The sequence below is a fragment of the Pavona decussata genome, unplaced genomic scaffold, assembly GCF_977016875.1.
Source record: "Pavona decussata unplaced genomic scaffold, jaPavDecu1.1 SCAFFOLD_140, whole genome shotgun sequence".
Classification (NCBI taxonomy): domain Eukaryota; kingdom Metazoa; phylum Cnidaria; class Anthozoa; order Scleractinia; family Agariciidae; genus Pavona; species Pavona decussata.
This window is the reverse complement of record NW_028145553.1, coordinates 242,378-255,663: the sequence shown is the minus strand read 5'-3', so window position 1 is coordinate 255,663 and position 13,286 is coordinate 242,378. Positions and strand designations below refer to the sequence as shown.

Genomic DNA, 13,286 nt, shown 5'->3' with positions numbered 1-13,286 from the left:
ACAAAATCTTGAATTCAGGATTTTGCAACTCTAACTCCACGCTATAACTCTATGAAGATAACTCCAATAGTAGCCGTCCCCCACAAGTTGCTGTCCATCTACTAAATTAGCCTATGTTGTTTGGGTGATCCCAGCCCTGACCCCCCCTCACGGTAGATACTATTATCTTTATTCTTTATCTATAACGTATTTATTTGTATATATTTATTTCTCAGCTGTGACCTCTATAAAGTTTTTGAGTTGAGTGATAAATTATCTGATTATATGAACCGATACATATTGCGAATTTTGACTTGATCTTTTTATTGGAACAATCACATAAGCGGCGGCGAACGCAGACGTACTTCCGGCTGTGAGAGTATCGAAGCCGGCTCTTGTTCAAACTCATTGTTGTCTTCGTTCGGCCACATTTTCTGCTGTTTGTCATAATCCAAGATGTTGGCAAGGCAATTCCGCAACGAAAATACTGAGCATTCGTTCGCCCCTAAAATATGCTCGCACTGCAGGCTAGGGTAATGTAACAACGGTAGACTAACCTGACTAACGGTCTGAAGATAACTGAATTTCGGCATTCCCCCAAGGAAAAGCGCACACTCAGTACCTGTCTTGACATGTCATTAACGCCTTACTGTCTCCCCGCCCCCCATCCCCACAGGATACTGACCAGGAAAACAAGTATTTGAAGATTATAAAACCAAGAGGTGACCTTTGAAAGCCTTTCTGACTTAGCTTAGAGGAAGGAAAAACCTGAACAAGCGCGATCGCTCTGTGCGCTCACCTCTTCCCTATCAGGCGCGGCTGCTGAGCGAATGAAAACAACATGGCGGCAAACGAGAATTGCAAATAAAGGTCTTGATGGTCGCCTCATAATCTGGTGTACATCAAGATGTTCAGGGGAGTTTTATTCACTAGAAGATTATTCTTCCAAAGTCTTGTATCGAGGAAAAGTACAGTTAGTAGCTTGCAAGGGACGCTTGATCACCAAAGCCATGAGAATATTGGGAACAGTTCAAAAAGCGACAGTCAAGGATCAGTCGAAACTGTGTTCGCTGCCTCTAGGAGAGGATCTTTCTTCCAAGAAGCACCCAGGCTCAGGAATCAGTTCAACGGCGATTTACTGTTGCAGTCTTACCTGAAACGAATTCTTCCCTCTGAGGTAAGGAATCGTAAGTTCATATTTTCTCTTCTAAATTGCATTGCTGAGGTCATGGCCTATATCACTATATCAGATGCCAAGATAAAGCTCTCTTAAAAACAAAAAAGTACCACAGCAAAGTATGTATAAGTTTTGAAATTCTTTGATTATTTAAAGGAATATTATTCATGAGGTGAAAGATGTTAATGTTTGGATGTAATCTGTTTAGAGGCGTGTAAACAAATTACCTATCAAGAGTACGTCTGGATGTTGATCTCTTTCTTGGTACACAACAGGTTTTCCAAGAAATCAGACCTGATTTGGAAAACTTTGGACACAGAGTTGCCACTGATATAAACTCCATGGGAAGACAATGTGAACAACAGCCACCAAAGCTAGAACATTTTGATGCATGGGGGCGGAGAGTGGACAATATTCAGACCTGTGAGGGGTGGAGACAGTTACATGATGTGTCAGCTGAGGAAGGTCTAATATCCATTGCATTTGAAAGGAAATATGGACAGTGGAGGTACATTTCCTCTGATTACGTGTACCACAAGGCCACAAGTCGAGAAGTGGCCAGTGTTTGAATTCTTTATCATGTCGTGATTTCCACAGGTTCCGCAAGCTTCACAGGTTCCCCAAGCTCTATGAGTCAGTGAAAAGTCTTTGTATTAGCCTGCGAACAAGCTCTCTTGGGGGTAGGGGTGAAATATTTCTTTCTTTCTTTGCTACCTTGGGAGGACTATAGCTTCAAATCCAATGGTACAGTTTAAGTTTAGCCGTAGCCTCTTGTTGATGAGTAGTTTCTTCACTACCTAAAAATCCTGAATTTTGCAAAATATTGTTAAGTAAGGAGCACCATGTAGGAAATAGCTTTGGGACAGTGGTCATTTGAATGATCACAAGTCACACTTAAGGATTTCATCGATAGACACAAAAATTACATGCAGAACCACCTCACACAGTCTATTGAATAAACAGTAAAAATAACTCTAAGGCCCAGTTTATATGTCACGCTACAGTCTAATTTAATTCAGACGAATTTAATTCAAAGTCCCATTAGCAATTAAATTTGACGATAGCATGACGTCTAAAATGAATTAAATTTGTCTGGTAAATTAAATTTGTCTTCAGTTTAAATGTCGCACTGGAGTTGCATTGAATGAAATGTATGTATTTTTAAATGTATTTCAAACTTATTTTAACAAGCCCGCAGCGATCCGTGGCGACCAGAGACGCTTCATTTGGGAAGTGAATTAAATTCGACCGTATTGATTTCGATGCATAAGACCATGCCACGATTTAGGTCAACAGAACAATGAATTTAATGGAACTAAATTCGTCTGAATTAAATCCGACTTTAGCGCGATGTATAAACTAGGCGTTAGTACATGTAGCTTTGTTTGACTGGTCACACTGTAGTATCTCCACCCCATGTCACTTGAAAATATGAGCTTATTGAATTACAGTGACTCGACGTGGTAGCATAAAATTTCAACATGAAAGTGCTGCGCTCATGGTTACACTTCAAGACAGAAACATTTAGTAAGGAGCCTGTTAATTTTTAAAGCATGTCAAATGGTACCAAAGGTGGGAACAAGATAGTGACAGATTAAAGATTCATGCTGCTACATACAGTCCATGTATTGGCAATCAATGAGTTCGATACATTGTCAGAAAAATATGCAACTTTTGTAAAAAAAAATCGTTCTGTCGACAATATTACAGATTGGTTTGCACAAGTGTGGCAGCTGAGTAGTGTGCAACATTACCTTCTTAAGGCTTATCTTCTAACTGTGTAACATGTTTTATTATTTCTTCTCAGTCGTATATATCAAGCAACAAAAATGTTAATGTTTTCTCCTTCGTCTGGTCTGTACTCTTGTCCTTTAGCGATGACTGATGGAGCAGCCAGGACTATTGAGGTACTTAACTGTAATACCTAGTTTTTTTTTTCTACACAAGCTTTCAGTGCATTGTTTGGTCAAAATCATCCCTAGGTTATGCTTTTTTCCATAGAAAATAAGGTATATACCTCCACTTCGTTTTGGATCTGATACAATTCAGCCGACTCTATGTTCCAGAAACATTGGTGTCGTTTTTGATAGTACTATGTCGATGCTCCCTCATGTTAATTCTGTTTGTAAATCTGCCTTCTATCATCTTCGAAACATCTCTCGTATAAGAAAATTGCTATCCACTACAACCACTGAGACTCTAGTCCATGCTTTTATAACCTCCAAGTTGGATCACTGTAACTCTCTCTTATACAATGTTCCAAAATATGTCATTAAAAAGCTTCAGTCAGTACAGAATGCCGCGGCTCGACTGATCACAGGCTCTCGCAAGTATGACCACATAACCCCTATTTTATTTGAACTCCACTGGCTTCCAGTTTCCGAGCGAATCAAATTCAAAATAATTCTGCTCACCCACAAAGCTCTTCACCAACAGTCCCCCATCTACATACAAGACCTGATACGCCGCTATACAACTTCAAGAACGCTCCGATCGTCGTCTGACGCATTTCGCCTATGTCATGTGAACCATAATCTAAAGTCGTATGGCTCCAGAGCTTTCGCTGTTTCGGCCCCAGAACTCTGGAACAAACTACCTATCGACATCCGTAATTGCGACAATTTAAATGTTTTTAAACGTAAACTTAAGACTCATCTTTTTTCGAATTATTTTAAACAAATATGATTTTTACTTTGTAAAGCGCTTAGAACAGAACTGGATAAGCGCTATATAAGTAGTTATTATTATTATTATTATTATTATTATTAGGTGAGGTGAAATTGAACGCCTTAGCATTATGTCACCAGTGCCCAATTTTATACACCTGGCCCTAGTTGTTCAAAGAGTGGATAACTTCATCCAGCAGATAGGTCACTATCCAGCAGATGAAATGTATTAGCTGGCAGCCAAGTACATTTTATCCATTGGGTAGCATTTATCCACTTAATAGAATTATCTTCTCTTTGAACAACCAGGTTCTGGGTGTCCTATATATGTTTAAGCAACACAGCAACTGCATACAACTCTTCATTATAATGTGTTTTTTTGTACATCTTCTTCTTAATAATGTCTTACTCTGCCCACTTCGATTAGCTTTCGCTACCATTGGTCCAGTGTATTTAGTTATATTTAATATATTTTATATAACTATTTATTATTTTCACCTTAAGGTTTCTGGTTTAACAGAGCAGCTCAGTGTATTACAGGATGCTTTTCACCATCTGATCAGCAGGAATCCAAACACATTCTGGACATCAGGTCAATGGATGACTGAAAGGAAAGGAGGCTCAGATGTTGGTGAGTGCTTTGTTAAGGAAACAGAGAGACAGGAGGGAGACAGGGGTCTTGCTTCCTCCCTGTCTTCCTCTTCTTCTTATTGATTACATGCAAATTAGCCAATAACAGTGAAATGTTTAGGGATTTTTGTTGATGAAAATAATTATTGTAATCTAATGCAAATCCAAATTTTTGTGAAAATTTTACAAAATAATCCCCTTTGAGTTATTACCTTTTAAAGATGCCTCTATTAACCCAAAGTATATTTCAACAAAGCATGCAAGAAGTCTTCTTGCCTGCTTTGTTGAAAGCCCTCACTGACATTTAAAAATAAAACACTCAAACCAGAAGTAATGCCTTGTCAATTTCCATTATTGATAGAGTTTTGTTTATGTATTCACTCAATTGCAAAAACGTTGACAGCTAAAAAGCATAAACCGTGAACGATGAGACCCAATGGCTTTATGGGTATAAGTGTACTAAATTTATTTGCATAATATTCTATTCTCGTGCGACGGTTGATAACCAAAATTAGTTGCACGTGGTGAACGATGGAAACTGTCCACGCTTTCCATTAAGTGTCCAAGTTGGTCAGCAACGGCCAATTTGAGTGATATACAATTCGCGATTTGCCTAAGTTCAAAACAGGCAATGAGCTTAAGCAATATTTGGTAGAAAATTATTCATATTCGGAAGAATTAAGTCAGCACTGTATTTTTTATTGCAAAGAATGAGAATGGTAAATTATTTATTTTGGAAATGAGGTTATTGTTTAAACCACTACCCACAAACCCATTGGGTCTCATCGTTCACGGTTTATGCTTTTTAGGTGTCAATGTTTTTGCAATCGAGTGTAGGTGAAAGCTCATCATATAAACCTCATATTTAAGTTGACAAAATTGAACTAGTCTTGGCCTTTGGAGTTTTATGGCAAAAATATCACTTTTTCTTACTTCTTCTAGCAAATGGTACAGAAACAGTAGCCATCCCACAGGAGGATGGTAGCTACAGACTGCATGGGTACAAGTGGTTCAGTTCAGCTACTGATGCAGACATGACTCTCACTTTGGCTAGAGTGCAGAACTCAGATGGTTCTACTATCCCTGTACGTAACTTAATCAAAAGGGAATTATCTGTGACAATCGTAGAGGGCTCAACAGAAAGGGGATTCACCTGACAATGTGTACTTCAAATCAAAATTTCTCTAAACTGGCTTTAATTTAGCACACAACTTTATTGTGTAAGAAATGTGGTTCTTTGTTACTTTTGTGACCTAAGGCATTTGTGAATTTGACATAATGACATTAGGTTCTGGCTTTTTGGTAGAAATTCAAGAAACTAGCAAAAGGAGGTGCCGTCCTTAATTAGGTGAAAAAGAACAATACTAGGGCGAGGGTTGTGAGTGAGATGAAGGTTAATCATTAATGTACCCTATTATTCTCTATTTGTTATCCCAGGGCACCAAGGGCCTTACCATGTTTTACTTGCAGACAAGAAATGAGGATGGAATGCTAAACAACATTGAAGTGCAGGTTAGTACTTTGAAATATGTATAAAGGTCCATTTAAATGGTTTCAACATTTGGTACAACATGCGTTCAACATCTGTGTTGAACGCATGTTGAACCAAATGTTGAAACCATTTAAACGGACCTTTATACATATCAGGGGTATTTGAACAAGTCGTTCAACATTGTTGAAAGTTTAAAAAATGTTGAAAGCTTGTTGAAAGCGAGATGAATATAATTTAAATTGGATAAAACTTTCATTCAACAGGGATTCAACATTTCCTTTGCTCTCCAAAATGTTGAATGGCATTGAGGCCTGTTTGAACACTGTTCAATGTTTGTCCAGCATTTGTGCAATATCCGTTCACCTTTTGTTGAAGGAATGTTGGTCAAATGTTGAAACGGTTTAAACAGACTTTAATGGCATCAACAGCCAGGTTACAATTTTAGAGTTATTGTTTTGTCAACAATTAATAGTGATGATAATGATGATGATGATATCAATAATAATAATAATAATAATAATAATGATAATAATAATAATAATAATAATAATAATAATAATCTTTATTCATATAGTGCCAATTCTCCTAAAAACTGTTAGCACTTTTACGTAACTACTTAAAACACTAACTAAAACTTTAGAAGGATGCAATAAGATAATTAATATAAAAACTAATCAATCAAATTTCAATTTATTCAATTCAGATAGAACGTTTAACAATTCATCTTGTTTTTTGCAGAGGTTAAAGAATAAACTGGGAACAAGACAGCTCCCAACGGCTGAACTTCTTCTGCATGGATCACTGGCTCATAAAGTAAGAAGAGAAACTAAATTAAAATCTTTGCTTTTAACATTTAAACAATCACTCTGTTTACTTGAACGGTGAAAACCTAATCTCTTTTACCACCCTGTTAAACTACATCGTCGTTGTAGCAACTTCTTTAGTCCAAATGTTCAAAACCCCATGCAATAATTCTGTCCTTAGAAAACCCTTTTGATCTGGTATGTTCATTATTATTGCCAACTTTTCCAACTTGTGGAAGCCTGTGGTTGTTCCTGTTAATGGGGTTCCAGTGTATGAAAGCCCAGGGCATTTGAAAGACTGGGCACACAATAGTCGTGAAGTGTTTGAGCAAAGTTCTAATTAATCAAAAATTAGCTTATTACTTTTCTTTAAAGTGCATGCGACCTAAACAAAATTGAAACTGACGCTTAGCAGATTTCTTTTGTATACGAAACTGTGACGAAACTGTGTCAGGTCCAATTTTGTGTAGGTCGCATGCGCTTAAAGGATGGTGCCTCCTAATACAGAAGTATTTTCCACTGTTTATCAGTATGCGAGAAAAGCAGATCTTTGTATGGGCTACTGATTTCAATCCAGAAAGAAAATTGGGGATAGCGGGGCACTTGGTAGAGATAATTAAGCAACAATTATTCTAAAAAGCAGTAAAATACAAAGTAATGTATGGCGCTTTTTTTCTAAATTGAAGCTTTAGTATCTCTGAAAAATACGTGGTTACTCCCAGTTTTCTTTTTGGATACCAAGAGCACTTGCTAAGTTCTGCTTTCTCCGCATAGTTTTAAACCGCGCAAAAATATCCCTGCATTAGTAGGCACTACCCATCGGAAACCCGAGTATCTCGAGATGCGCAGAACGCATGCGCAGTAACAAAAGTAAGCGCCGTCCTTAAAGAAAAGTAAAAAGCTAATTGTTTAGATTCAGCATTTTGCTAAAAAATTAAATAGTCTCTTACATAGTCTCAGCCAGTAGTTCTTTCAAAATAGAGCTTATCTGGAGCAATTTCGATTTCATGGCAAAAAGTCGCATAAGACAGTCTTCAATTTCTCTAGAATTGTTTTCGTGGGATGTGTTTTCAGGTGTCAGAAGAAGGACGTGGGGTCTCTTGTATATCAGACATGTTAACAATAACACGTTTTCACAACAGCATCAGTGCCACGGGAGCTATGAGAAGGTAAGAATATTTTGATTACAAGAAAAGTAGCCAAGAAACATGTTTCAGATATTACTGCGGTCGACGTAGAAAGATCGCACTCTAAATCAGCACCCAAGAGGCAGCAAAGGCTAAAGTTTGTTGGTAATGTAAATTATTTCCATGCCTTTTTCGTTCAGTAATCATTCTAAATGCACAATGAAAGGAAATGTGATGTATTATGTAAGCCTGGTGAGCAAATGAGAATGATGTATTATTCAGTAATGACACGGGCATACTCGGAAATTTTGCGCATATGCCACTCGTTGACATTCCAATCCTAGCATAGGCTCGATTTCCGCCGTCTCCCGGGTCCGGTCTGTGATCCTCATTTTCCCGAACAGCGGCTGGTCATCGAGCCTAATCCTAGCAGTATGCAGGATGTTTGTCCCATGAACCTAGTTTAATGGCCTTAGTTCCCACGAGTCTCCTGTAGCTCAGTGGTAGAGCATCCGAACTAGTAATCGGAAGGTCTAAGGTTCGACTCCTGATAGGAGCACTCGGAATTTCTTTTTTCCGAGTTGGCCTGTGTCATTACTGAATAATATATAATTCTCATTCTTAATGTAGTTTTTGTCCTTAATTTTAGGATTATGAGCCTGGCTCAGGATTATTGTGTAAGAAGATCAGTGTTTGGAAAATTGCTAGTGGATCACCCGCTTCACATGCAAACACTGGCTAGAATGGAGGTATGTAAGTAACGGCATAAAGCATATTTCAAGCGGCTCCACGATTCATTTAAAATATTTTTGAATTACGGCTATTTATACCATACATGTATGGAATTACAGACGGGAAGGAGTTTTCCTTATCAGATTATGTATCTTTAGACTGCAAATCGGTCAAAATTTTTACGTTGTAAGTCGTAATAACAAGCGGTCTTTAAAGAGTTAGTCTGAAAATGAAGTTAGGGCTCGTAGGTGAAAATCCCCGCCTTGCGACACCTCGCGAATTCGTGCTTACGGAGATTCGCGTCTCCCTTTTTTAATTCAAGGGAAAAGGTACTGTTTTGGAGTTTCATTAATTCATCATTATTTTATTTTTTTCGATTTGTTTCTTGGCATTCCTGACAACTCTTAAGTAATTAAGCCATCGGGAATCTGTATAAAAATCAATCAAACAAACAAACAAACAAACAAGGAAACAAAAAAAGGCATGTAGAAGATTTTTACTTTCATTTTTAGATAGAAACTCGTGCTGCGTTTCTTCTTACCATGGAAGTTGGCCGTCTGCTTGGTAAGCAGGAGTGTAACGAGGCTTCGGAAGTCGATCTTCAAGTCTTGAGACTTCTCACACCAATCGCCAAACTGTACACTGCTAAGCAGGTAAGAAGACAAACGTCGCCCAGTTCCACATTATTTGTGGCGTTACATCTTTTTGGTGGAATCTTACAGCGGTTTTCAATTGACCGTCGTAAAACCAAAAAATCTCACGGATAATCGATTTGAAAAGCTCACTGTTCGAAGCGTTTTCAATCGTTTTATTTGGCAATTAAGCGAACTGAAAAGAAAAATAATTGCCGATTGGACGGAGCTTCAGAGAATGTTACGGTCGATGAAAACACATAACTATTAAGAGAAGGCTTAGGGAAAGTTCCAACGTCACGTAGTTTTTAGCAATCAGTCAACAAACTACCCTGCTTCTTGCCTCATCAAGTAGATGCAGGATTAGGGAAAACTTGTTTCAAGACCAGAGACTTAGCAGATGTAAATTCGATGAAGGACGAGTCTCCCGTGTCAAAATGATTTATCCGTCCATTTTCCCGTTGCTTAGACCACAGTATCCTAGAAAACTCGCATTGGATGAGAATTCACGCGTCGAAACCAGAGACGAACTATTGAACTTGCATCAGTCATTGCTGGCCTCAAAGTCATTGTTAAATGATTAACTACTAAAAGTCGATTTGCGTCTATTAACAGAATTTGAATTTCCTAATAAAAGGTATTCGAACGTATTTCATCAATATATATTACACCATGATCTACACATCGTATTTTAGGAGTTGGAAGGAAGTTTTAGAAGTTTACTAAACAACTGAACGCATCTGTGGTTCTTTACAGTGCATGCAGGTAACCTCGGAAGGATTGGAGAGTTTTGGTGGTCAGGGATACATAGAGGACACAGGTCTACCAGGATTAATGAGAGATGCACAGGTGCCGTATGAAAATTATCCATTTCATATATCGTGATGCTATTTTTGAGACTGAAGATGAAATTCTTAAGTTTGGCCTTTCAAATGGAAGCTACCGAGCAGTACTTTCCTGTGCTAGGAGGATAAAATCCTCAACTGTGAGCTTTCAAATAGAAGCTACTGAAACTTGTTGTCTAGGATTCTAACAAAAAGAGATTTGAGCCGGATACTGCCTAGTGAAGCTTATGTCGTTGGTATTAATTTTTAGTCTTACCTAATTTTTCAGTGTCCACTTTATATTATTTTTTAGGTTTTGCCCATCTGGGAAGGAACTACCAATGTTTTGTCATTAGATGTACTGAGGTCCGTTTTCAAAAGTGAAGGACAGGTAAAGTTCGTTTACGTTTACTGTGCTCTGCAATCTGTTCAAAATCTTACACCAGTTACACTTTAGGTCGTTTCCTTCGCCTGGCACTTGTTATCCCACTTTTTCTGCTATTACAACTTATATTACAGCCGGTAACCCAACTGCCGCGGTTTTTCTATATTTTCCCGCTCTTGCAACCGGTTATGCAACTTTTCCCGCGTTTTCACTTGACTTTTACCGCGCTTGCCGCGGGCTTCTTTTCCCGCGTTACCACCTGCGACACGTGCATGCTTGCAACTTGTGCACGTGAATGGCCGCAAAGTTACTTTGCTTTGACGCTCAGTTTCGTTGCGTCTCATCAATGATTTTGTTGTTCGTACTCAGGTCTTGAAGGCGTTCCACGCTAGTGTATCAGAAAAGTTGTCAAAGGTTTCGTCGCTCCATCCCACCTTGAAGAGTTCGTGCGAACAAGTTCAGACTTCCATTGACACTCTACTGTCTCCAAAAAACTACGAACTTTTTTCGGACTCGTTGCCTGCACGTGATCTGGCGTTTAGCTTGGCAAGGATTTACGCAGGTATAACATCTACTTTATAAGCTTAAGTTTCCTTTCTTTAACATTGTTTTAGTGATAATTTTTAGTTGTACATCAAGAAAGTGTCTTATTGCTTATGGGTTTGGAAAGGATCTTTTTTGTCCCTGGTCAGCTGTGTCGGCTAAACTTGCTGCTTTTGGAGTATGCCTGTGTGATTATTTTCTCATTTCCTTTGGTGTTTTGTGGGAAAAGGTAGGGAAACATAGTTTTTGTCACTGTTCTGGCTATTAAAAATGTAAACAAATCATAAAGCAAGTACAAATTAACGATAACATCGATCAACGTTTCGGAGTCGTCATGACACCTTTGTCAAGCTCAAAATGATTAAAATAAAATGCCAGCTATAGTCCAAGCGAACATTTCTGACATAAATCATTGTTATCCATAAGTTTTAACATTGTCTAACACGGAGTGCCAATTGGAGACCAGGGCCGGCTTGTTCGAAAGCCGATGAACGCTAATCCACGATTAAAAGTTAACCGAGGTTTTCATCTCGCTCATTCAAGACGATTTTAAAGGCTCATTTTACGCTAATGGTAAAGGAAAGTCTAAGACAGAACTAAGGGACAAAAATCTTTTGGACGCATCCTTACGGATTAGTAAATATACTCGAATCAAAGTTCACGTTAACCCAGGATTAGCTTAATCGGGCTTTGAACAACTGGGCCCTGGCACACTATCCAGATGTAATTGGAATTGGGAGATGTTGGTTTTTGCGTTAAACGGAAACCGGTTTACTCGGAGGAAAACCTGTTCTGAGCAAGGACTCGAACCAACAACCAACTCAGCCCAAGCTCCGGAATCAAACCCAGGCTAAACTGGTGGGAGGCGAGTGCTCTCACCACTTCGCCATCCCAGCTCTCCCAAAAGTATTTTATTAATACATTATAACACAATTCTACCCTTGTTTATCCCAAGATATTCCTCTAGTCCCTAAAGAACGCGCTGCAGATGTTACTTTTCTCGAGAAGTAAGTCAATATTATGTAAGTCATTCTGAACACATGTTTTGTTCGGCTTTTTTGTCAGCATCGTTGCTCATAGAGCATGCCTCGTGGGAAGAAGGAAGTGAACAGGACATTCAAGCTGCGAAGAGGTAGGGTGATAGTACACTACAAATAAGAGATTTTGTTCCTTTTCGTAGTCAGAGTTTTGTAGAGCCCGGTAAAATGTTTGCAAAGAGGTAAAAGAAGCGTTTTATGACCGTTTAGGTGGTGTCAGCAGGACTTGACCCCAGTCCTTACTCAACTCAAACACAATGCATATGACGTCAAAAGCTCAGCTGATGACCTGGCACTAGTAATGGAAGGACATCCCGAGTTTACAACAACGCAGTGATTGGTTGGCCTGTGAAATCTGCGATGCAGCCATAATCGTTTATATTGGAATGGGACTGTGCTTTCTCACCCAATGTAAATACGAATAAAAGCTACTCTGCCGCCAAAATGACTCACCATTTGAGTGAGGTTATTCACCTTAGTGATCTGCTGTGATTTGTTTGAATTTTAGTGAACCAAACTATAAACGGTACACCGAACAAATAACACTTTGCGTTGTAGTTTCACTGATTTAATCCAGACTCAAGTACAAAACTCACTGTTTTGACTCGCCGTTCTCAACCAAGTGCTGGCACGTGTTGTTTTCCTTTTATGGAACGGCTATGGAGGGGAGGGTAGGCTTCAAAATTTCGCACCTTAGTAACCTTCGGCTAGGATGGTTCCGCACGAGCAAGTTTTCCGTGGCAAGTGTTTTGACAAAACATAACTGGTTTGTGTACTTTTTCGGTGAAGTTGTTTAAAAACTGGAACGACAGTTTTTGATGAAGGGTACTTGTTAAGGAAAAAAACTTGACAATTTTGTCTTACATGCAAGGAAACGTGGTCAAATGCGGACTTGTACAGGAAAACCTGCTCTTGTACGACCAGCCTTTAAGTCTCTATTAAGAACTTCCTCTGAAATAGAAGTTGCGGTAAGATTTTATTCAATTTTAGTCAAGTTACTTAAACCTCGAACCAAAAAAAGAGATCCACCATACTCGCTCTTCAGAAGGAAGAGTTGAAGTATCTTAATATTTGAATTTTTACAGAGAAAAATGCCTGTAATAGAGCATTTGCCAACAAAGGAATGATTTTCTTAAGAGAATGTTCGAGAAATTTATTCTATAGTATTTTATTACTCTAGTTGGAAAACCTTACTGTGTTAAGACATCTGAAAAGGCAAGCGTGGGGCCACCAAATTGGTATCGCAAATATGTTACAGT

At 38.6% G+C, this 13,286-nt stretch overlaps 1 protein-coding gene across 1 annotated transcript; it reads left to right on the top strand.

Annotated features, from left to right (window-relative positions):
* Positions 1-803: 803 nt before the first annotated feature.
* LOC146466783 (acyl-CoA dehydrogenase family member 11-like) lies at positions 804-12,501 on the top strand. Its single transcript, XM_085126675.1, has 15 exons — positions 804-1,156; positions 1,432-1,664; positions 2,964-3,063; positions 4,327-4,453; positions 5,395-5,537; positions 5,890-5,964; positions 6,683-6,757; positions 7,822-7,916; positions 8,524-8,623; positions 9,119-9,259; positions 9,995-10,087; positions 10,376-10,453; positions 10,817-11,009; positions 12,056-12,122; positions 12,238-12,501. Exons 1-15 carry the CDS (start codon positions 887-889, stop codon positions 12,362-12,364), a joined length of 1,917 nt encoding a protein of 638 aa, XP_084982801.1. The 5' UTR covers positions 804-886; the 3' UTR covers positions 12,365-12,501.
* The last annotated feature ends 785 nt before the right edge of the window (positions 12,502-13,286 follow it).